A 21,654-nucleotide genomic window follows, 5' to 3' on the forward strand; every position below is an offset into this window, starting at 1 on the left:
CCATCTGAACCATTCATTTGTTAAAGTCTTGGATCCAGTAGATTTTAGTTGAGCTCTGCTGGAGTGCTGCATGAACACATACAAACCAGATAAGTACAGTCCAGGATTTCAAAGAGATGACTCTGCAATCATGTGGCTTCTTCTCTAAGACTGAGACTAGTCCCGCTGCCTCCTTTTAGTTTGGTTAACTCCCACCGGCCTTCTCCACACAGCTTCAACTGGACATCATGGTACTGTGAGAAACAGAGAGACAGAGTTAATATCCTTGGTAGATTTAGACAGATTTGAGAACAAAGCCAATGAGCAGAGTGCTAAAATTGAAAAAAGAAAACGGATGTATTAAAAAACCAAGGGCTCCCTACACATTTATACCAAACAAACTTTTCCTTAATATTTTACCATGAGTTTAAGTAGTTTAAAAAGGGTTGGCCTATGTAACGATACAGCAATACATTATTACACATGCACTTCCCAGGCATTTGTGGGTAAGAAAAAAGGGAGTGCTTGCTAACCAGCTGCATGTGTCCATTGCCAATAGATGAGACCTGCAGATACAAGTACTTCACAAACACCTATGTGGGGGATGAAAATTAAAGCTCCTGTAGATTTTAAAACAACTTGATGTGTGTTTGCATAATAACTTTGATGTTTTTATGCATTTGCTTCCTGTTAAACTTTTGTTTTATGGACACGTCTAATAATTGTTTTGAGACCTTGTCTGAACCTGAGCAATCACAGTACCTTAATAAATTAAGGATGGTTGCTGGATGTTACTTATCTGGAAATCTATTTATGTTTGATTGAATGACTAGATATCATTAGTGTTGTCTGTAAATAACCAACCTGCTAATAAACAACCATTTCATCTGTAGGCTGACATTTATTTGGAGATGATGATGCTATACTGTATGACTGTATTGCTGCAGCCTCCCACTCTACAATTATTGTAATTTATTAAACACAATCATGCATTCCTGCGGATTTATAAATCTTACAAAAATAATATATATATATATGCATATTTTTGTCTTTGTCGGTACACAGAGTTTTAGTTGTGAATCTACACAGTTTTATGCGTCTGGCCCCTGGTCAGGGATGTTCAGGACACGTGTGTGTTGAGCCTACCTTCTCCAGGGTGCTGCGGTGTCCCAGACTGACCAAAGTCATACCGAGCTGTTTACAGGTTTTGTACAGTTGTGCTTCTGCCTCCTCTGTCAGAGCACTGGTGGCTTCATCCAACACTGCACAAAAAAGAGAGTAAAAAAACACTTGTCTGACAAAGCTCTGGTCTGGGTCACCTCTAACACAGAGGACAGGATGTAAATGTTTTACATCTGAGATGCTAAACTTAGTGTTAAATCAAAGACAGTGGGCGAGGCTGGCTCCTCTGAAACTTCTGTGTCAGAATCACTTAAAGTCTTGTTTTATCAGATGAATCATTCATGAATACAGAACAGAAATCCAGAGCTACACACCTGCATATGCGGGCTGCAGGTAGAAGAGGCGTGCAAAGGAGAGACGCTGCATTTCACCTGGAGACAGAACATCGTACCTGCAGAGAAAAACTACTTCAGCATCTGCATTGCTCCGTGGCACAACTGAAGAATACATACATTTACTGTTTCACTTTGTCTTTGTTTGTATTTTCTCTTACCAGTTCCAGTCCACCTTTTCATCCAACCCGCCTGTCCGCTTTAGGAGGCTGGACTGGACCACAGATAGAAGTTTGACATAAGATCAGTGTTCAAATTCAGAATCGTTTAGTGAAATATTTAACGTGAATAAACAATTCTGTAAAAACAAAATGAGGATTTTAGTTTAAATAGAAGGATAAAGTCACTCACCACTCCAGCTAGTTCCAGGAACTGTATGATTCTGTCATCGTCCACTGACCCTGGAGAGAGGACACTCACATTATGAGTATCACCTACACAAATTAATTATTTCAGTCAATACAGAAGGCAACATCAAGACAGAGTTACACATGAAAACAAGACCCAAGTACAGATTATGTATCTAAACACAGTCATCTTGATGTCATCTCATCACTATTGTGGTAATAAATGAGCTGTCTAATTTAAAGAACATACTGCTGTCAGGAAACATTTGAAACAACATGTTCCTTGGCTTTTAATGTATTAATTATGCATCTATCAACTGCATGTCTGAATGACACGTGTTTACTTATGAGCTTTTTGTGTTTTTTTTTGTTGTTGCCAGAACTAATTGTGATCAAATGAATTAACATGTATAGCCTTTGACTGAACTGTATATTTAAGTGTTAAACAGTGCAACATTCAGAGTGAAGCCTGATACCTGATGCAGGGTAAATATCCTTCAGTGGGTAGATCACCTGTTAGAGAGGAGAGTTCCAGTTCAGTTAGTTAATTTTTGTAGATTTCAGCACTTTGGTAAACTTGCAACAGGCATCTAGACATTTATGATTTAAAGAAATACAATTATTCACCCAGTGTTACCCTGAAAACTTTGTTTCTCTCCTTCCTCCACAATGAACATAGAATTCAAAATCATTCTTGATGAACTGAAGTAAAGGGGTTCGCATTTCAAAACATCAGCTTTGATCACACTCAGAGGCAGCTATGGGTATCAGCATGCACTGCTGCTAAAAAGATGTTGGTAGTTAGGTGGAAGCCACCACACAGTCTTTCTATTTTGCAGTGGAAAAACTCCTCAACAGAGATTTTATCTGTGGAGCTCTCTGTTGCTAGGATGAAGGGGGCAGGTTACATCATGCTTGAGGCTCAGGAAGGAGGCACTCAGTTTAGCTAGCTTTTACCCAATAGTGCACGTTTAAGAAACTTTATACATGTATAGTTGAATTTAGAGAAAGACTCATAGGGATGGGGGAAGGTCAGGGTAGAGGAATGATCAGAAGGTACAGGTGTGTATGTTGTGTTACTTCTTTGTGTCTGTTTCTGTCTTTGTCATAACAGTATTATTATGAGGTACCTCCCCAACACATGCTTTTTTTTCCGCTATAACATTACTATTTAAAACACTTCTACATACGAGTAGTGTGCCTGTGTGAGCACACGCATTTGTAATACGCAGAAGTGTTTTACAGTTTTAGCAAAAATACATGTATATGGCAGGTACTGAGCATTTAACTGGACAAATATAACTTGGATTATACTGCATGAGTTGTGAGAGTTGTGGATGAGTAACTGATATACAAATGATCATTCTGTGGGTGAAGTATTCCTTGAACATGTTACAGGCTCTATAGAGGAACAACAGATGAAAAACTGACCTGTTCGCGCAGTGTGCCGTCTGTCAGGTAAGGTTTCTGTGGCAGGAAGAGGGTTCCTCTGGGCCCGAAACATGTCGTCATCTGCACAAAACCTGAGAAGACGGGAGACAGTTGATAGGAGGCTACTGATGTATGCAGATATCTTTTGTAGTCCATTTTGTCACATTATTTTTGGTGTAAAAATATGAACGATAACAACAAAAAGTGCTATGTTTTGACTATACTTCTATTCTTATTATTATTACAGCCTAAACTTAGGCTCTTCTCTCACATTATCATGGATTTAAATTAATCAAACAACATCCTTTTCTCACCACTATGTGCCTCCCACAGTCGGTTAAGGACCCTCAGTAGTGACGTCTTGCCGGTGCCTGTGTTCCCCACTACCAGCAGATGTGTCCCCTGGCTGATTTTCAGACTCAGATCCTCCACCAGCAGCTCCTCTGAGTATGGAGATTTGTAAGAAAGATGGTCCAGGATGAAGGCAGTGTCTGCTGGGCCTGCGTGGACGTTGAAGTCACTGTGTGGGGAAATTAAATAAAAAACAAAGAACACGTGGAGGCTGAAATATTTTGTTACAAAGACTTTATTTTCATGAGTGTACTCTGCTAACATGCAGTGAGTTGCTTAAATCTTCGCTTATACTTTTTTTGCAGCAGAAATTAATGTAAAACTGCTCACACAAACCTGTCAAAGTCGTAGCTTTCCCCTGATGCTGGGTCATAGTCACACTGCTTGCGTAGGATGTCATCCATCACCTCCCTCAACTCCCCAATCCTGACCACAACACATACACACACACACACAGGCTCAGTGATAGAAAGGCGGGTGGCATGCACAAACGCTGCTGTCATCGTCTATCCTCCAGGAAGTGATCTTAAGCATGCAGTGTGATACCTGTGGGTGTATCCAGCCACATCTGACAGAGTGGTTGACAGGTCTATTAGCTGCGTGAAGCCATTTATCAAGTAGATGCACACAAAGGCGTTCTGAATATGAACAAGGAGAGGGAGAACCAGAGCACAGAGTGAATAAAAGACATGACTATTAAAAGAAGAAAGTGAACACAGAACAAACAAGGCTCATTGGACGACAGCATGACAAGAGGAATTTAATGATGATAAAACTAATACGTGCTTGTCTACATGTGGTGGAAACAGTTTTGAAGCGACAATAATACAAGTTAGAAGTGAGAACTCTGTCTAACAACAGGCACTGAGCTCAGCATGAATGTTTTATCAGGAGAGAAAGCTTTTGCTGCCACCTAGTGGTGAAATTAGCAACACATCACATTCAGCCAGCTATTCTGTGATGACAGGACTTTCAAACCCTCTGCCATCTCTCAGCTAAACTTTGTGAGGAAAAGGTAAAACAAGCTCAAACTGTCATCCATTCATAGTCAAAATTTTAAAGTTGTTATGACTTTATAACTGTATTCGCAATTTAACTTATTTTTAAAGTGAATAATCTTTGTTCACTCATGTCTGCCTTTCATTACTTCCACCAAGGAGGTTATGTTTTTGGTTGATGGTGGTTGTTTGTCGGCAGGATTACAGAAAACAGGACCAATTTTCATGAAAACTGGTGGAAGGGTGTTGCAGGAGATAAGGAAGAACCCATTAAATTTTGGGGCAGATAAGTATCACAGGATGGATACACTAATTTTTTTTTCACTTTCCTTAACACTTAGATAGGGCATTTGGCCTTGGCAGGATAAATGCCATACATCTTGAAGGGGACCTATTATACTTTACCATATTTTGTGTCTTAAATATAGTGGTGCAATGAAGGATGTTTATACTAAAAGTGGCCAAAGTTGTGTAGAAGTAAACCCTGTAAGCAAAAACCTCAGGCTTCAGACCATTCTGAATACTTTGTTTTCAACATTTTTTCTACTTTGTCAACAGCAAAACATTGTAGTGTGTTGAATTTCATTATATGATCATCTGCTCCAGGCATGCTACTGCAAATGTATACATTAGGTACACTGCTACATGTAGCTACATGCTAATAGGGCATGTATACTTTGTTGCTGATGTTAATTTCTTCCAATTTCAGATCATATTCCTACTGGAACATGCCCCAATGTGTTTAGAAGCTTTTATTAGCAACATCTGATTGTAAAAAGTGTAACTATACTCCATTACAGTCATTCTTTGGCTGCAATGACGGTGCAGAGATGCAGAGATATAGAGTACCTATAAATTCTAACCAATTAGAGCAGACTGGGCTTTTTTTGGGAGGGCAGCTTAAAAACACAGGGCACTAAACAAAGCTTTCTAAAGGTGATTACAGGTCTTCCAGCACAGTGTTTTTGGCCATTAAAGCATGTAAATGTGTTCCAGTAGAGGCATTATATACAAGTATGAACCTGAAGATGACAGGTCTTCTTTAAAATCCAGTTGGTGGCAGTACAGTTCAGTCGTGCCTAAACTTAGCCAACCATAGAAATTCAATAACTTCATATCAAAATTCACATTCATGAGTACCAGTACTTCTCTGGGCTAGTCTGCACATGTAGCTACTCAAACTTCATACAAAGAGTTGTATTTCTTAAGAACTACAAGATGTGAAGAGTAGGGACAGGAAACAAAAGCTTACCTTACTGATGAGTGCACTGAGCTCACCAGGAGTGAGACCATCGTAGATACCAGTGAAGATGGGAATGGCGATTATAATGTAGCTGAGGAAACCTCCAAGGTAGTCAAAGGTGTTTACCCCGACTGAGAGAGGAAGGGTCAGAGGTTAACAAGTTTAATCAAAGCAATCAGTGAAACATATGAGTCAGTGAGTGGGAGGCGGTGTACACTGTAGGATGTTCTTACTATAAAGCCAGAGCTCTTTGTTTATTAGACTCTTCTGAGTTAGTAACAGAGCCTGCAGCCTGCGGTTGGTCCTCATGTGCTCCACTTTACCGGCTCTAAAAACAGAGACAGTTTTAACTCTGTAAACAATATGATTTGGTGTGTCAGAACGATTCAGTGCCAGGTATTGTATTTTTCTTTTTAATCACACACCCAGTGCAGTTTCTTTGGAAGTTACAAGCTATCATTGTCTAAACTTTCAGGAAATATTTTTATATTGATTTGAGAAATCTCTGCAGGCATCATTCGTGCACAAGACGACCCTGGTATATAAATCGTGTTTGTGCCTCACCTGTAAAAAGCTGCAGATTCTGCGTTGACACGGATCTGCATGTGCTTGAATCTGGAGACACAAAAACATTATTCAATTTCAAGCAATGCAATTTAAGATTTAATACAATTTGCATTTCACTGTTCCCCTATCAACACCAAATTAAATAGCTTTAAAGAGGACACCACCTAACTTAAGAATTCCACTATGTTATTTTCATGGCCTCGAAGAGTTCAATCAATGTTTGTGAACATGAGCTACTCTCTCTCAAAGCCAGATACCAGAGAAATAACCCTGAAATCCACTGCAAGTCAGAAGTCAGTCATTTCAAGTGTGTACTCCTAAACACAAAACAAAGAAATACTTTGCACATCTATCTCCAACCAAGTGCGTACGAGAGAGACAAGAAGAATAAAACTTGTAGAAAAGACTCTCGCTCACTGTCGACCTTGCAAAAATAATGATTGGTGATTATTATGTGCAGGTATTGTGGGCTTCTAGGAATGATGTGGGAATAAGATGGTAAATGTGATGTTTTTGATGCTGTGATTGTGTTCATTGTAATGAAGTGTGTTGCATGTTTTGTGTTGGACCCCCTCGTAAATGACATGGTTAGTCTCTGCTAATAAACCTTTCATATGTGTTTATGTTGGTGAACCCAGGCTAGATGGATCTTGCCCAAGTTTCCGACTTGGAAGTCAGACTTGGATGACTGTTCCATTGCACTTGTCCGCTCCAAGAACAATGGATTGGTGTTATCAAGTATAAAGTCTGGAGCTGCTCCACAGACAATGAATAGGAGCCTGATTTTGTGTTTTTCTTTTTTAAAACCAAATGAGCTCTGTACTATTGTAGTGCTCTCAGCTCTGAAACAGAAAATGTAAACATAAACTAAGAACATTCCCCTCAGTGCTCTCAGTGTCATGTACAACATCTTTTCCATTTCATTGTTTATAGAGCAGCTCCAGACTTCATACTTGATGACAAAGCAGTCCGTCTTTTGGATTTAGGAGTTGTTTGTGGTTACTAATATTATATTTTAGGACATTAGACCATAGGACTAACATGTCTGAATTTTGAAAATGGGCGCAGTTACACTTTTAACTTGTGACAGTTAGATTGCTTTACAATTCCTCTTTTAACAGCTGACACACGTCCTGTGTTATTTCCTCAGACGCAAAAGGCTCTGGGCCAAAGTCTACTACACTTCCTCTTAACAAAGCACTGCTTTCCTTAAAAATAAACACTGAAAGGATTTGCATCAAATTAAACTGCAAAAACACCCAACTACTTTCTTCAAGTTCTGGGAAAAAACTTAAGTTCAGTCCTGCTTTGCTCATTTGTCAGCAAACATTCTTATTGACACAAGACAGTTGTGCGTTTGTCACTTCATACAACACAACTTACATACCTGAAGTCTCCCTCCAGTTTTTCCTGTTCAAACAGAGTTGACACAATCGGCCCCATGAGGATTTTATTGGCAATGGTCCCAACGACAAAGTAGCCAAAGATACTCACAGGACCGATCCAACCGGTGCTGCAAAACAAAGCACCTTTATTTATACACCTCTTTTCAAAACACAAAAGGCAATTCAGAGTTCTTTACCTAAGGCATTAAAACAACTTGACGAAGACAATGAAAAGGCAAATACATTAAAACAGAACAAATGTGAATAAAATCAAACAGTCAAAGTATACAAAATATAATACTCAGAGAAATAACACTTACAGTGTCATTTTGCTGCAGTTACAGCCCAAACATAGAGCCTCACTTTTCACAAAATACAATGGAAAACTAGACTCCATTTAAACAGGTTTAGAGTTGCAGCAGACCTTTCGAGCTGGAACAGACACATGCAAAATATGCCCGTCATCTGTCAAGAGTCACTGACAACAGTTGGACTTGTACTGTTCAACCTGGACCCTATTTTTGCGCGTTTGTGTCTAAGTGACAAATGGGGACAACATCTTGGTCCAGTATTGAGCAACGGGACTGCAGCCAGCAGTTTCATCACAAGCTGCAATGTGACCACTTGGGTATTTCTGTACCGTCAATTTACATCAATTTAAAGTGCTTGGTTTGCCACTGACAGATTGTTAGTCTAAGTGTCTGACAACATTATGGAAAGGGTCCCTACAGAGATAGATCTTTTTGTTAAAGAGTAAGATCCATTTCGTTTAACCAGAAACAGCCCTGAAACTGCTATCGCCAAACCCTCCAGACTCCATTAAAATAAATTGCAATTTTATCATTGTCAAACACACTTCATTCAAAATCGGCAGAAACAAAATATGACTCACAAAAACCATCTTGGTTCGTCCTCCACTGTTCCAACAATCGCCAGCTCTGGTTTGGTTAAAATAAACCCTGACTTCACCCAGTTACATGTGAAAATATGCTGACTCTCTACACGCTTAAATGACTGTTTATTTAAATGGAGTCTGGTAGTATTTGCTATAGCGCTTTGAGGACTGTTCCTGGTGAAACAGAAAGGATCTTACTCTTCAACAAAAAGGTCTATCTCTGTAGGGATCCTTTCCATAATGATGACAGACACTTAGAATAATAATCTGAGCCTGTCAGTGGCAAAAACAAACACTTTTAGTGGACGTACATTAGTGGTGTGTGCATGCCCGGAGCCTGTTTCAGCCTGTTTTGCTGCTGCCAGCTGCAGCGCTCTTGCTCAATATTGGACCAATTTCAAACACTGTTGTTACCATTAGTCACTTAGATACAAAAACATGGGAAAATAGGGTCCACGTTCAAATTTACAGAAGTTACCCTTTAACACACCACAGACAAAGAGCACATGAGATGACTAAAATTTATATATATAAAAAGGGAAGTCTTTATTTGCAACAACTTTCTAATTAATCTCTCATTCTTTTTTTGAGTTAGTGTGCGTCTCTCAAGCACAAATACAGACAAATCAGGGTCCGACGTTAAGGTTTTTTCCTACTTGCTCTGCCGGGCAAGTACTTCTCAAATCTACTTGCCCCATCTAAATTCTTACTTGCCCTGCCTAAGTGTTCTTTTTCTGGCTGTGTGGTGCATATTTTCGCTCATGACTTATATCTTACGTCAGCAGAGACGCTCAGCCAATGGAGGCAGCAGCACATAAAAAAGCAGCACGCTGCAACTGGCCCCTCCGAGGACAGAAACAGGAGAGGAAATACACGATTACAGGCCTGGAATTAAGTCATTTTTAGGGCAAGGCCACTTTGGCCTTTGATAAATACAAATTTATAGGGGCATCACGGCAAAAATGTGGGGCACCAAGGCCAAAACCAATGGTGCAATAACAATATGTGCTAACTACATTGAATGAAGACAAAACAATATATGTGTTGAAAAACAGTACTGAGTTTATTAAAACTGGGTGTGCATGACTGGGGATATATCTCGTTTCTTGTTGTTTTGATTCATGTCCCTTATTTTTTAAGTCTTTGAAATCTCTTTATTCTTTTGTTATCTCCTAGTTATTAAGAAATTATTAAAAGAAGAAGATTCTTTATTGTCCATTCTCAGCACATGACATACATTGAAACGAAATTTGACCTCTTCATTTGACCCATCCTACTGTATACACTAGGAGCAGTGGGCAGCCGCAGTGCAGCGTCCGGGGACCAACTCCAGTTCTTTTGCCAATGCCAGTGGTCAGGGTCACTGACAGGAGTATTCACCTAACATAGCCTACATATCTTTAATTATATAATTATTTATATGTTTCTATGTATATTTTTACATAAATCCCAATATTTTATTTGACTTTACAAATATCCTCTTCCTTCATTTAATTTGATAATGTTTATTGTATTGTATTTAATGTATTAATTCTCTACAGGATCTTGTATGTTCTTTAATGTGTGTTCAATTTAATAAAAAACAACAACAACAACAAAAAAACGTTTTGGTGAACCCTGCAGCAAAATGAGCCCTCTTCCTCAGAGAGAATCTTTGCCTCCCAGTTTGTTCCTGGCGGCAGAGCAGAGTGAACCGTCTTTCTATCAGAGATCTTTGTCCCACGAGAGCAGGCACTAAGCTGCTCTCCGTGTCCGCTGTGTAAACAGCTTTCACTGGCCATTTGACAGTTACTAGAAGCACATTATGACCCTTTGTAAAAGTTTCTGTGTGGTACCTGTGTTGTTAATGTCGGACCCTGCAAATGTGGCTGTAATAATGTGATACCATAACAGAGAACAGTGTGTGAACAATGATGTTACATGAGTTTGGGTCTGACAAAATAAGTCGCAACAGTACTCTACAAACTCACCTCTGAAAGCAGTGGTAGGTGTAGTAAGCCAGTGTGAACGGTGACACAATCAAACGACTAGCCATGGTGCTCATCTGCTTACACAACCTCTCTGCGTCCTGACTGATTCGCTGGTCTCTGCAGGTTACACAGAAAGAAACAAAGAAAAAAATGACAATGTTTAATCATCTAACATAAAAACATTCAGATGCTGGATTTGTTGATAAATGTTGATGAACTGAAATTGCATTTGTGTCAACGTACTTTAAAAAGGCATTGGTGAGACTACAAATAGAAAACCATTAAAGCTTACGGGTTGTCTATATCCTCTCTGAGTACATTGAGTGTGTAATAGACTCGGCCCTGGAAGTAGGACGTGTGGAGGCTCTCAGTTAGCGTCTTTCTCCAGCTAACGTACATCTGATTGCAAATGTACTGGTCGATACTTTTCAGCTGGAAGAGGGAGAGAGGAACACAGAGAGAGAGAAATTGTCTATTAGACAATACAGTAACACAGACAATAAATTGTAAGTATATGATGATCTCTATGAGACTAACAAGAGTAACCATCAAATGATTTCTCATATTTTGGAAGAAGCCTGTTACAGCTGTTTGTTTATAAAGGATTGTGTTAAAAAGCTGTATGTAGAGCATAATAAACTCATTATCATGATGTGTTGAGGTTCAAAATCCAGGTATCAAGGTCATGTGTGTAGACTGTGAAATGAATATGTCAGGCTGCCCTGACCTTGGAAAGTTGCCATTGTCTATTACAACAGCAATCCAAAATCAAACATGATGTCATACACTAAGATATAGGAAACTATCAATTTGATTTATTATTACTTTTAGCACACATTCAAATATGTATCTAGGCAGATAATGTACAGTATTGGGAACACAGGCTTTGTCCCAATTATGACAGCAACGTTGCACTCCAATAATAATTAATTTGTGTTCAGTCAACTTCCTCATATAGTCTAAAAAAGAAGGAAGGGTCATTGCGTCAATGAAGGCATTCAAGTTTTGCAGTGGTGCCACTTGTATTGAAGTAACACATTATATTTGCGCTGTTTCAGCTGTGACTGAAATCTGTTTCACCACATAAAAAACCCAACACATCATGTGATGCTGACTGATGTTTTTATATAAATGTGCATGGTATTAAGTTCCTGCCAGTACGCCTGTCTGACCAACTGCAAGAAGTGCCGCTGATTGTGAGCACAACTACTGTCACACACCGCTGTCTCTGGAGAGAATTTATTTGATGTGTACTTTGATTTTTCTGTTTTGCCCATGTCCCATCCGCTAACATGGTTTGAGATGACACTTGGGAGCTGTCTTGAGATGGGAGCTGTCATGTCGTCTGTCTTTATCTTTTTAAGTGTATGAGCAGAAGTGGTATTTTTGTATTCTTCCTCAGCTACTGGTTTAAAAAGCTGTGGCACTAAAGCCCCTTTATTCCAGGATAGCCGCACTCGATACATCACCAATTGTGGCCTGACTGCAGTTATAACCAGCTCAATTTATCAAAAGCTCTGATTTTAAAAGGTTGGAGTCAAAGATTTGTTCTGTCAGAGTTCAGTAAATTTTCTTTTTTTATTGGGGTTTTCAAAGTTAAACAAACAGTGGCAGTAATATAAAAGTGGAAACAGACTTTCTAGAAGGGGAAGGACTTAGTGCATCTTTCTTACAGTTGGCTATAAAGGGTTGCCAAACCTGGTAGAGGTTGTTTTTATACCCTCTTATGGAGAATTCAAACTTTTCCAAATGCAGGCGGTGCATCACATCCTTCACGAGGGCAGAATGGGCAGGATCTCGTGTTTGCTTTTAATTTAATAATATGAATCTACGTGTTAGTAGGGTTACAAATAATATTGTGTTACATTGGGAGGTGGTGATTGCCCACAACAGACAACGGTCGCATGCTGGAGTAATATTTGGATACATTTCACAGAGTTTATCCAGTAAATATTCTTAAAGCAAACTAGGACGTCATTGTATATGCTGCATGCCTTGTTGTTTCCTTCAGTGAATAACATTCATACTAGTCATTTAGTCTGTATTATTAGCTAACACACACATAAGTCATGACAACGATTAAGGTAAAGAGTCTGTTATATTTGCTATCATTCACCAACACCGCAGCCCCATCTGTTTCCTTCACACCTTCACAAGGATTATTTCTTACTGACATTAATCGGTTTATCTCGTATTTAATGTAGGATGTCTTCTTTTAAATCAATGCTGAAGACTTATCTGTTTATCGCTGCCTTTTATTAAATCAAATATTTATTCATTTCTTACACTGCACTGTAATTTTCATCATCCAAATACTTTTACTGATTTTAACTGCACTGTAACTTTTATTTCTGTATTTTATACATGTTTTATTGCACTTTAACTTTTTATTTTCTATTCTCTAGTTCTTTAATGAATTGCTTTTAAATGTTCTTTTATACTGTGTTTCTTTTGCACCTTGTCTAGATGTTTATGTGGAGCACTTTGATTTGCTTTGTTGCTGAAATGTGCTATATAAATAAACTTACCTTAGTTTTTGATGATCAAATACATCTATAAGAGAAAACCAATGTACGTTCATGCCAGGGCTGGAAATTTACTTTTTTTGTCTACCTGGTACTGTGCCTGCTCAATTTCAAAATCTACCAGCCATTCAATAGATAACCATTGTTTTTTGGCTGGTGAGTGAAGCAAATCTCACAGCCACTTGCATATTTTACCAGCATTTGGCTGGTTTCTGGTGCTAATTTCAAACCTTGGTTCACATGCTACATAGTGATGTAATGACCCTTCCTTATTTTTTAGTTTCCTTGGTGTAATATCCAGTACATAAATAGAGTTAGAGTAAAAATCTGTGTGATGAAGCAGTAACTATAAAGTAAATTAAAGTACAGGCACTTTTAAACAATCTCACAAGTCTGCAGACCAATCAGAAGCAGAGCTGGGCACAAAGGAAAATGATAAGAGTGACTTTCAGCTGAGTTTGCACATGCTTGAAGAGTGCAAACCGTTGAAAGACCAAATTCCACATACAGCAAAACTGTAAGATAACTGACAGAAGGCTGTACTTTTTTTGGTACTTTTGGGATTCTCTGGCTATTATTAACAGCAGCTAGGTCAACTCTTGTCATCCCACACAGCTCTTTTTTAATTAAATGTTTATTTGTCCAAATCTCTAGAGGAAGGCAATGTTCTATAAGAGCCAACATAAACAAAAGAGGCATAAACAAAAAAACAAGAGCAAAATGACAGCAGGCCAAAAACTCCCACAGCTTCTTCAACTTACTGTGGAGTTGAGCAAGATGAGCACCATAGCTGTGCCCACCAGACTCTTGAAGCCGGAGTAATCTTGGTCTGCCAGCACATTGTAGAAGTGGCTGGGGAGGATGCCCACTTGGTAAATGATCAGCTGCTCTGAGGGCAGAAAAAAAATGTGTTAACGCATTGTTGTTCAACCCTTGACCATATTTTTGTTCTTCACTCACTGGTTGAATGGTACTTGTATAAGAAAAAAAGACTGTATTGTGCTTTTGTTGATTATAAAAAAGCGTTTGATTTGGTAGATAGGTCATCACTATGGTTTAAATTAGTTGCACTTGGTATAAACGGAAGAGTATTAAATGTGATACATAATATTTATGAGAATGCCAAATCTTGTGTTAGAGCTGGTTATGATTTATCTGAACAATTTGTATGTAATGTAGGAGTTTGTCAGGGGGATAATTTATCACCACTATTGTTTGCACTATATTTAAATGACTTTAAAAAATGTGTGAGTCAATGGTACAACGGACTTCAACTTTTTTCAACTGAATGCCGCAATGTGATGAATGGTGAAATAGGGATATATCTGAAATTATATGTCCTGCTTTACGCGGATGATACGATTGTACTGGCAGAAACTCCTTCAGAATTACAGGCCGCATTAAATGCAGTTGCTTCTTATTGTAAAAACTGGTATTTAACTGTCAACACAGACAAAACAAAGGTTGTTATTTTCTCTAGGGGGAAATTACGGATACTCCCAGAATTTAAGTTTGGTTCAGATAAATTAGAAGTTACTTTTGAGTATGACTATCTTGGAACGTTATTTAATTTTAATGGACGATTTGATAAAGCAATAGCTAAGCAAGTTAAACTAGCTAAAAGAGCTTTATTCTCCTTGGAAAACAGAGTTACTAGATTACAGTTACCTGTTGATATACAATGTGAGTTATTTGACCAGCTTATAGTGCCTATTCTTTTATATGGAAGTGAAGTCTGGGGATTTCATAAACTTGACCAAATTGAAATGCTTCACAGATCTTTCTTGAAACGTTTACTTAATGTTAATAAACGCACAGCAAATTGTATTATTTATGGAGAGTTTGGTCGAAATAGTTTAGATTTAAAGGTAAACATGAGAATGATTAACTTTTGGGTACATTTAATTAGTCATAATACAGCAAAAATCTCTTTGACTGTGTTTACTGTTTTCAAGACTTTGTATGACAATATTTTTCAGTGTAAATGGATTTCCAAAGTTAAAAATATTCTTGATGATTGTGGTTTATTGTACTTATGGCATGACGCTGGACGGATGAACCCTAAATATTTAAAATTAATGATTGAACATAGATTATCTGATATGGAACTACAGAGATGGCATGAGAAATTGCAAAGTAACCCTTTATGTGATAGTTATAAATTGTTTAAAACTGATTTCACTTTTGAACCTTATCTGATTATGTTAAGACCTGCCGAAAGAGTTTGTTTGTCTAAGTTTCGGTGTGGAAATCATAAGTTACCTATCTCTGAGCGCAGGTATGATCGTGAAAATGTCCCCCGGAAATGTACTCTTTGTTTGACTGGCAATCGAGGAGACGAATATCATTATCTACTTGTGTGTTCTTTGTTTGATAAAGAGAGAAGAGAGTTGGTCGGACAGTTCTATAGAGCAAATCCAAATATTTATAAGTTTCAAAAGTTGATGTCATCTCGAAAAGTAAAGGTCTTGTCAAATTTGTTGAAACTTTTAAAAAAAATCTTGAATAGTTTCTCTTGATTTGCTTTGACTTGTATGTATGTACACAAATTCTGTTTTATTTATTTTGCTGTGCATTGGCTGCCGCCTGTCCTGATTTGTTAATGTTATTTTTTGTTGTCTGTCCCTTATACCCCGGGGAGGGGTCAAAAGGAATAAATAAATGAAACTAAATGAATGGGGCAATAGACTTGTAAAGGATGTGGGGAAATCAGGAAACCTTTAAGATGACCTTTGAGCTTAAGGTCAGCAAGAAATGACATTGTATGCAGTATAGTGTTATCTGAGAGTAGTTTTACAATGCCACAACAGGCATTGTAGTCTCGTGATGAGGCTTCATGTGAGAGACATTTACAGTCGTTTGATAGCTAGCTTGACCTTACTGTGATAATTGAGTTCTCCTTTTGCTTATCACACTTCTCCTCCTGCACAAAGAGCCCCAGCAGTTACCTGTCAGAGTGACAGCAAGCAGCGTCCCGAACATCAGCACACTTTGACTGGTCCATGATGGGAACAGGACCTTCTGGATGCCGCAGAACCTCTCGACAAACTTCCAGTCTAATTTTAGTCTGAGGTCATGCACAGCAAGGGACATAAAAATTGTATTAGAAAATTACAAATGTATGAACTCACACCCTGTGGCCACATACATGAAATGCCCAATTTTTGTCATGAGGAAATGATTGCATTATGTTGCATCTGTCACTTGCACTGTCTTTCCTAATACAGCAATACCAGCATTTAAACTGGTTGCTGAAAACTGACCTGCAAACAAAATATTTTACTATACTTTAAAATTATCTTGAATGTACAGCCTTTAACTGTGAACTTGTGTATGATCTGATGGCAGTGAAGATTAATTACAAAATAAAATATCAGAGAAAATAATGAGGTAAGTTGAATCAGCAGAGGGATAACAGAAAATATTGCTGTTAAAGGGGAACACCGCCTAAATTAAAATATTCAATGTTATTTTAATGGGCTGGGAAAGCCAATCAATATTTGTGACAATGAGCTACTCTCTCTCAATGACAGAAACCAAGATGTAAGTCTCAAACTTGTGATGTCACACGGTATAAAGTCTGGAGCTGCTCCACAGAAATTGGTTTTGTGAACCCACATGTTGCTTTCTTTTTTTTTTACCCAAATGAACTTCATTCTTTTGTAGTGTTCATAGCTGTGAAACAGACATGTGCCCACATTAGGAACACTACCAAGGGATGTAGGGTGATCTCAGTGTCATCTACAACATCCTTCCCAATTCATTGTCTATGGAGCAGCTGCAGACCTTTTACTTTAAGACATCACGAATTTGAGATTTAACACTCTAGCTTTTGGATTTGGAAGAGTTGTTCATGTTTACTTATATTTTTGGACTGTCTTAAACCATAGGAATTACATGTATGAATGTTGAAAATGGGCATAGTTCCCCTTTAAGGTAACACTGACATCTCCACACATTGAACATCTCCATCAGTTCCCCGTGTAGTGTAACGTTAGCCTCAGTCTTACCTTTTTGTCCCTCTGCCATTTGTCTTTTCCAAACGAGGCATCTGCACTGGTATATTTTTACGAGATAAAACTTACTTCTCATGTGTTTTACGGAGTCGACGTAACGTGGAGCGAATTTTAACTAGCTAACAAGCTAACTGTGGACTAATCAACGTCTACAGCAGCCAAACAGTAACTTTACAACGGCTAACACAAACGTTAGCTAACAGTTACAACGGTTAACGACAACACTAACGGACAAACTTATAAAATGATTCAAACGAACAACCGTCTTCATTACGAGTCACGACCGCATTAATTTGCTTAAATGTTTGGCATGGTCTCACCGACGCCTACCTTGCTACCCGGCTGTGCACTGAAGTTGAAGGTGTTTGTTTTCAGTAGGTGAAAGCAAAAGACCGGATTTCCGGTTTAGTGTCCGCCGATATTTCAAAATAAAAGGTTTCATGGCTTTTTTTGGAATCAGTCACTCTAAAAAAAACACAAAAATACCACTTTTGCTCATATACTTAACTGAAACCCCCCTTCATGGCGAAAATCTTTTTACAAGCTTATTAAAAAAAAGTAACAAACTATACTATAAGCTATACAAAATAGACTTCCTCTCTTAAAGGTGAACTACGCCCATTTTCAAAATTCATACGTGTAAATCATGTGGTCTAACACAGTCCAAAAATATATGTAAACATGAACAACTCTCCTAAAACCCAAAACTAGAGGGCTGAATCTCAAATTCGTGACGTCATCAAGTATACAGTCTGGAGGTGCTCACAATGAACAGGAAAAAATGTTCTAGATGTTCTAGTTTGAGACTCCTTTGAAAGAGAGAGTAGTTCATGTTCAGAAATATTGATTGAACCTTCCTCAGCCATGGAAATGGCATGTTGGAATTCTTAATTTAGGTGGCGTCCCCGCATAGAAAAAGAATGAGAGTAGAATGGACTGAGTAGCGGCCATTTTGTATGTGTATCTTCACCATTGTAACCGTTGTGATAGGCTAACGTCTGTATAAACTTACATATAACTCGCGGTGAGTCGCATACTCATTGAGGTGAGGCTTTACAGTAAAGACCGAATGAGCAGTGAAATATTAGGCTACGTTTTCAAATAAGCAATGCGTTAATTTTAAATTATTACTGTTATGGTTACTTCCCTGTTTTTTTTTTTTGCTAATAATTGCATGTTTGTTGAAACATGTAAACTTGAACTGTAACTGCCTCCAAATAACGAGCAAGAGCCACTGCTCAGTGGACAACTCAGAGACGGAGATAAACCGCTGCAGATCAGCATATTTTCACATTTAACGCTGAGAATTAAGGATTTATTGCAACATAACCAGAGATGGTGTTTGTTTGAAACAGTGGACTAATTTACTAGATGACTAACAAGGCTAAATATGACGGTTTTGGTGAGTTTTGTTTCTGTAGAGTTTGAATTAAGTGCGTTTTACCTTGAGTTAGCAAGGCAATTTAACTAATGTTAGTTTTAGGTCAGTGAAAGACAGAAACTTTGATTGGTGTGTGGCTGTATTTGCTGTTTAATAAGGAAAATAGGCATAAGGGTAGGCCGATATGGAGTTTTCAGACTAGTGACCATGACACACTTTACGGCCCCACTGACTTGTGTTGTCAGTCACCATAACAACCAGCAACAATCGCATTTTTTGTGGTAGTCAAATGACCACAGCAAACAGTCCAATCTCCGTTATACTCTCATTCTATCTCTGTGTTCCCCTTTAAAAATCTACTGTTACCAGATATAAAGGAATTATTATCGCACACAAAAGCATGTTCAGTCTTTTTCTGTGTCCCATGGCCTCGATTTCTAAGGAGACAGGAGCCACATCTGGACAACCACAGTATTAAAAACCAAAAACAAGTGGGCACAGGCCTGTATAAGGAGGCTATTAATGGTTGTGGGTACTTGGGAGTGGCTCAGCTTCAAGACCTTGGACATACTTGAAAGGCTTAAAATAGTGCTTGAATAATACCTCATTATAAAACATCTGCATCAAAAAGGAATGTTTCCATTAAGGAAAAATTTATTCTTATCAGTCCTGCTTTTTTAAGTTAAGTATTACTGCTTGAAATTCTGACATTAAGAGCTTATAAATGTATAATGGTAACCATTACCCAAAATTAAGTTTTTAAGAGCAGCACAGAGAAGACCACTGATTGGGCTGACTGTACGCGTGGGTTACAAACTAGATAATGACCTAAAACCTTATCTATGTTGCTCAAAGGTTAAGCATGAATTCAGTGTGCTGCAGGAGTAAAACACATGACCATTCACTGCCAACACAGCATGCCTTCCCTCACTATTGACAAAACAAAAAATGCTGTTGGTCTGGATTTTTGCAGAACTGAACTCAACAAAGGTTCATTAAATTTGAAGTTACTTGACTTTTTCTGTTGTCATCTCGGTAACAGGCCTAATTTCAAATAAGTTTCTTTTACATTTATTTCTAATTACTGATTTCTTGCAGACTGCTTCCAATGAACTAATATAACATGCACATCAAACATCCATATTCACAGTACTCAAAAGCGGTGTAAACACTAGTTTAAAATCCCAGATGCATTGACTGATTGGCCCTCTTATGATATTTCCTGCCAAGAAAGACGTACTCAGAGCAATTCTAAAAATAAAATGCATTCAAAGTAGGTTTTTTGTCCTTTTTTGGAAGGTTTTATTCTCCTTGTTTCCATATTTTTTCCTTGCATGACAGAAAAAAAGTTGTGGGAATGGATGGTAATAATAAACCTATACATTTTCCCATGAATACTTGTAAATGCTGGGGTGTTAATATTCTGACAAAAATGTTAGAACAAACCATTATTGTAAGGTTACAACAGCAAATAAACAATCAAAACATTCAGACAAGTGCTTGGATCAGTGTTTTTATGTTGAAGGAAATCCTGCTGAAATGTCGCTTAAATGTAATTCTTAGAAATCGAGTATGAATAATATACCTTTTGATTTTTTTTTCCTAGATTAACAATTCAGCTCAAGTTAGTAAGGATGGCAAAATCTTTATCAAAAATATCTCATTTTAATTGTTTGCTTTCAAATGATTATTCAGAGCGCTTCACAAATGTTTTTAAAACAAGCACAAAAATGTACAAAAAGGAGGTGCTGATATAACGCTGAATATGATAATGTAGAAAAATCTTTATGATACAACAGACCTGCTCTTCCAGTCTTTCAGATTTAAATAGAGGTCGTCTAACTACTCAGACACCTGTGAGCTTAAATACTTAAAGTATTTTACTGCTTCCAGGCTGATTTGATTTCAGCACGACCACAAATGAGAAGTGAAGTGACTTCACACGTGACTGATTCATGGTTTGGTTTATTCTTAGAGCATGGAATACTTCAATAACATATTGTTATATATTTCGCTCAATGATGGAAATGTACAACAGATTCCTCGTTAATGAATGCAAGCATCATTACAGTACATCTGATAGATCTTGTATTTGCAAAGTTCCAGTTAACACTTAAATGTGTCGACCACAGGTGGATCTTAAAGGATAAGGCTGGTGATGTTCTGTATTGTTGTTATTGTCAACATATCCCAAGAAAAAGGCCAAAAACTAACAACGGTTTAGTGCATTGGCTCTCACTTTGTGCCACTAGTGGAACTGAGCTCCCTCTAGTGGTACGCGGAGGAATGTCCAAATATTTAAAAAAGAATTTAATAAATTAATTGAAATATATATAATTCTATGAAATTACTACAATTTTAACAAAAATACTTAAACTGTGAGATCCTATGAGAAAACAACTTTTGCCTTTCCTGCAATACTCTTGTTTGGATGTTAACCTGCTATTTCTTCACGTTCATGAACGTAGCGCACATACGTCCATGACAAGTTACGAGCTAAACTGTGAGGCCAAGACATTAAGCGGAGATAAAACAAATTGGTTTAACACTTTGAAACCCGCGTAAATTGGCTTGATTTCTTTAAAAAACATGGGAAGAAGGCAATGAGCAGCAAAAGAAAAAATGGCCCCAAAAAATTAGCAAGCAAAACAAACAAACAACAAACAAAACAAGAAAAAACAAACAAGAAAACTACCTGGAAAGAGTGCTTAAAAACTATAATAATTCTGTAACAAAACTTTAAAATGTAATAATAATTATTATTATGAATATAATTTTTCCATATTTTTAAAAAATTTCTATTATTTTTCTTGCAATTTTTGAGACATATTTTACCGAGTTGCTCATTGCCTTTTCCACCATGTTTTTGAAAGAAATCGCATCAATTTGCTCAAGGTTCAAATGTTTAAATACTTGTGAAACGCATCTGAAAGCAGCACAAGAACAGTGATGTTGTTCCAAGTGTTAAAAACACTGTAATCAATGAATAAACCTGCCTCCTGCGTGAACTGTAGGTTACTGAATACCGCAAGCCTGAGCTACTGTAATTTAA

At 37.8% G+C, this 21,654-nt stretch overlaps 1 protein-coding gene across 3 annotated transcripts; it reads right to left on the reverse strand.

The window, feature by feature from the left end:
* Positions 1 to 94: 94 nt before the first annotated feature.
* abcd4 (ATP-binding cassette, sub-family D (ALD), member 4) lies at positions 95 to 17,593 on the reverse strand. Of its 3 annotated transcripts, none has more exons than XM_033648431.2 (19): positions 17,216 to 17,593; positions 16,154 to 16,272; positions 13,967 to 14,094; positions 10,973 to 11,112; positions 10,681 to 10,797; positions 7,818 to 7,943; positions 6,428 to 6,478; positions 6,097 to 6,191; positions 5,873 to 5,994; positions 4,169 to 4,260; positions 3,959 to 4,048; positions 3,586 to 3,791; positions 3,272 to 3,363; positions 2,317 to 2,353; positions 1,845 to 1,894; positions 1,655 to 1,707; positions 1,476 to 1,552; positions 1,126 to 1,241; positions 95 to 233 (listed from the first exon to the last, which is right to left on the reverse strand). In XM_033648431.2, exons 1-19 carry the CDS (start codon positions 17,254 to 17,256, stop codon positions 129 to 131), a joined length of 1,857 nt encoding a protein of 618 aa, XP_033504322.1. In that variant the 5' UTR covers positions 17,257 to 17,593; the 3' UTR covers positions 95 to 128. The 3 variants fall into 3 exon arrangements, with proteins under 3 accessions (XP_033504322.1, XP_033504321.1, XP_078029912.1); XM_033648430.2 differs by having other exon boundaries at positions 1,845 to 1,927; XM_078173786.1 differs by lacking the exon at positions 17,216 to 17,593 and having other exon boundaries at positions 1,845 to 1,927; positions 13,967 to 14,089; positions 16,154 to 16,269.
* Positions 17,594 to 21,654: the final 4,061 nt, after the last annotated feature.

Source organism: Epinephelus lanceolatus, chromosome 13 (genome assembly GCF_041903045.1).
Source record: "Epinephelus lanceolatus isolate andai-2023 chromosome 13, ASM4190304v1, whole genome shotgun sequence".
Taxonomy (NCBI): domain Eukaryota; kingdom Metazoa; phylum Chordata; class Actinopteri; order Perciformes; family Serranidae; genus Epinephelus; species Epinephelus lanceolatus.

Bases quoted from the DNA above. Each gene is read 5' to 3' on its own strand.
- abcd4 (XM_033648430.2), bottom strand. From the start codon at position 17,256: ATGCCTCGTTTGGAAAAGACAAATGGCAGAGGGACAAAAAG. The intron at 16,273-17,215 runs GTAAGACTGAGG...GCATGACCTCAG, and splicing joins AATGGCAGAGGGACAAAAAG to ACTAAAATTAGACTGGAAGT. The intron at 1,242-1,475 runs GTGTGTAGCTCT...TTTTTTGTGCAG, and splicing joins CCTGCAGCCCGCATATGCAG to TGTTGGATGAAGCCACCAGT.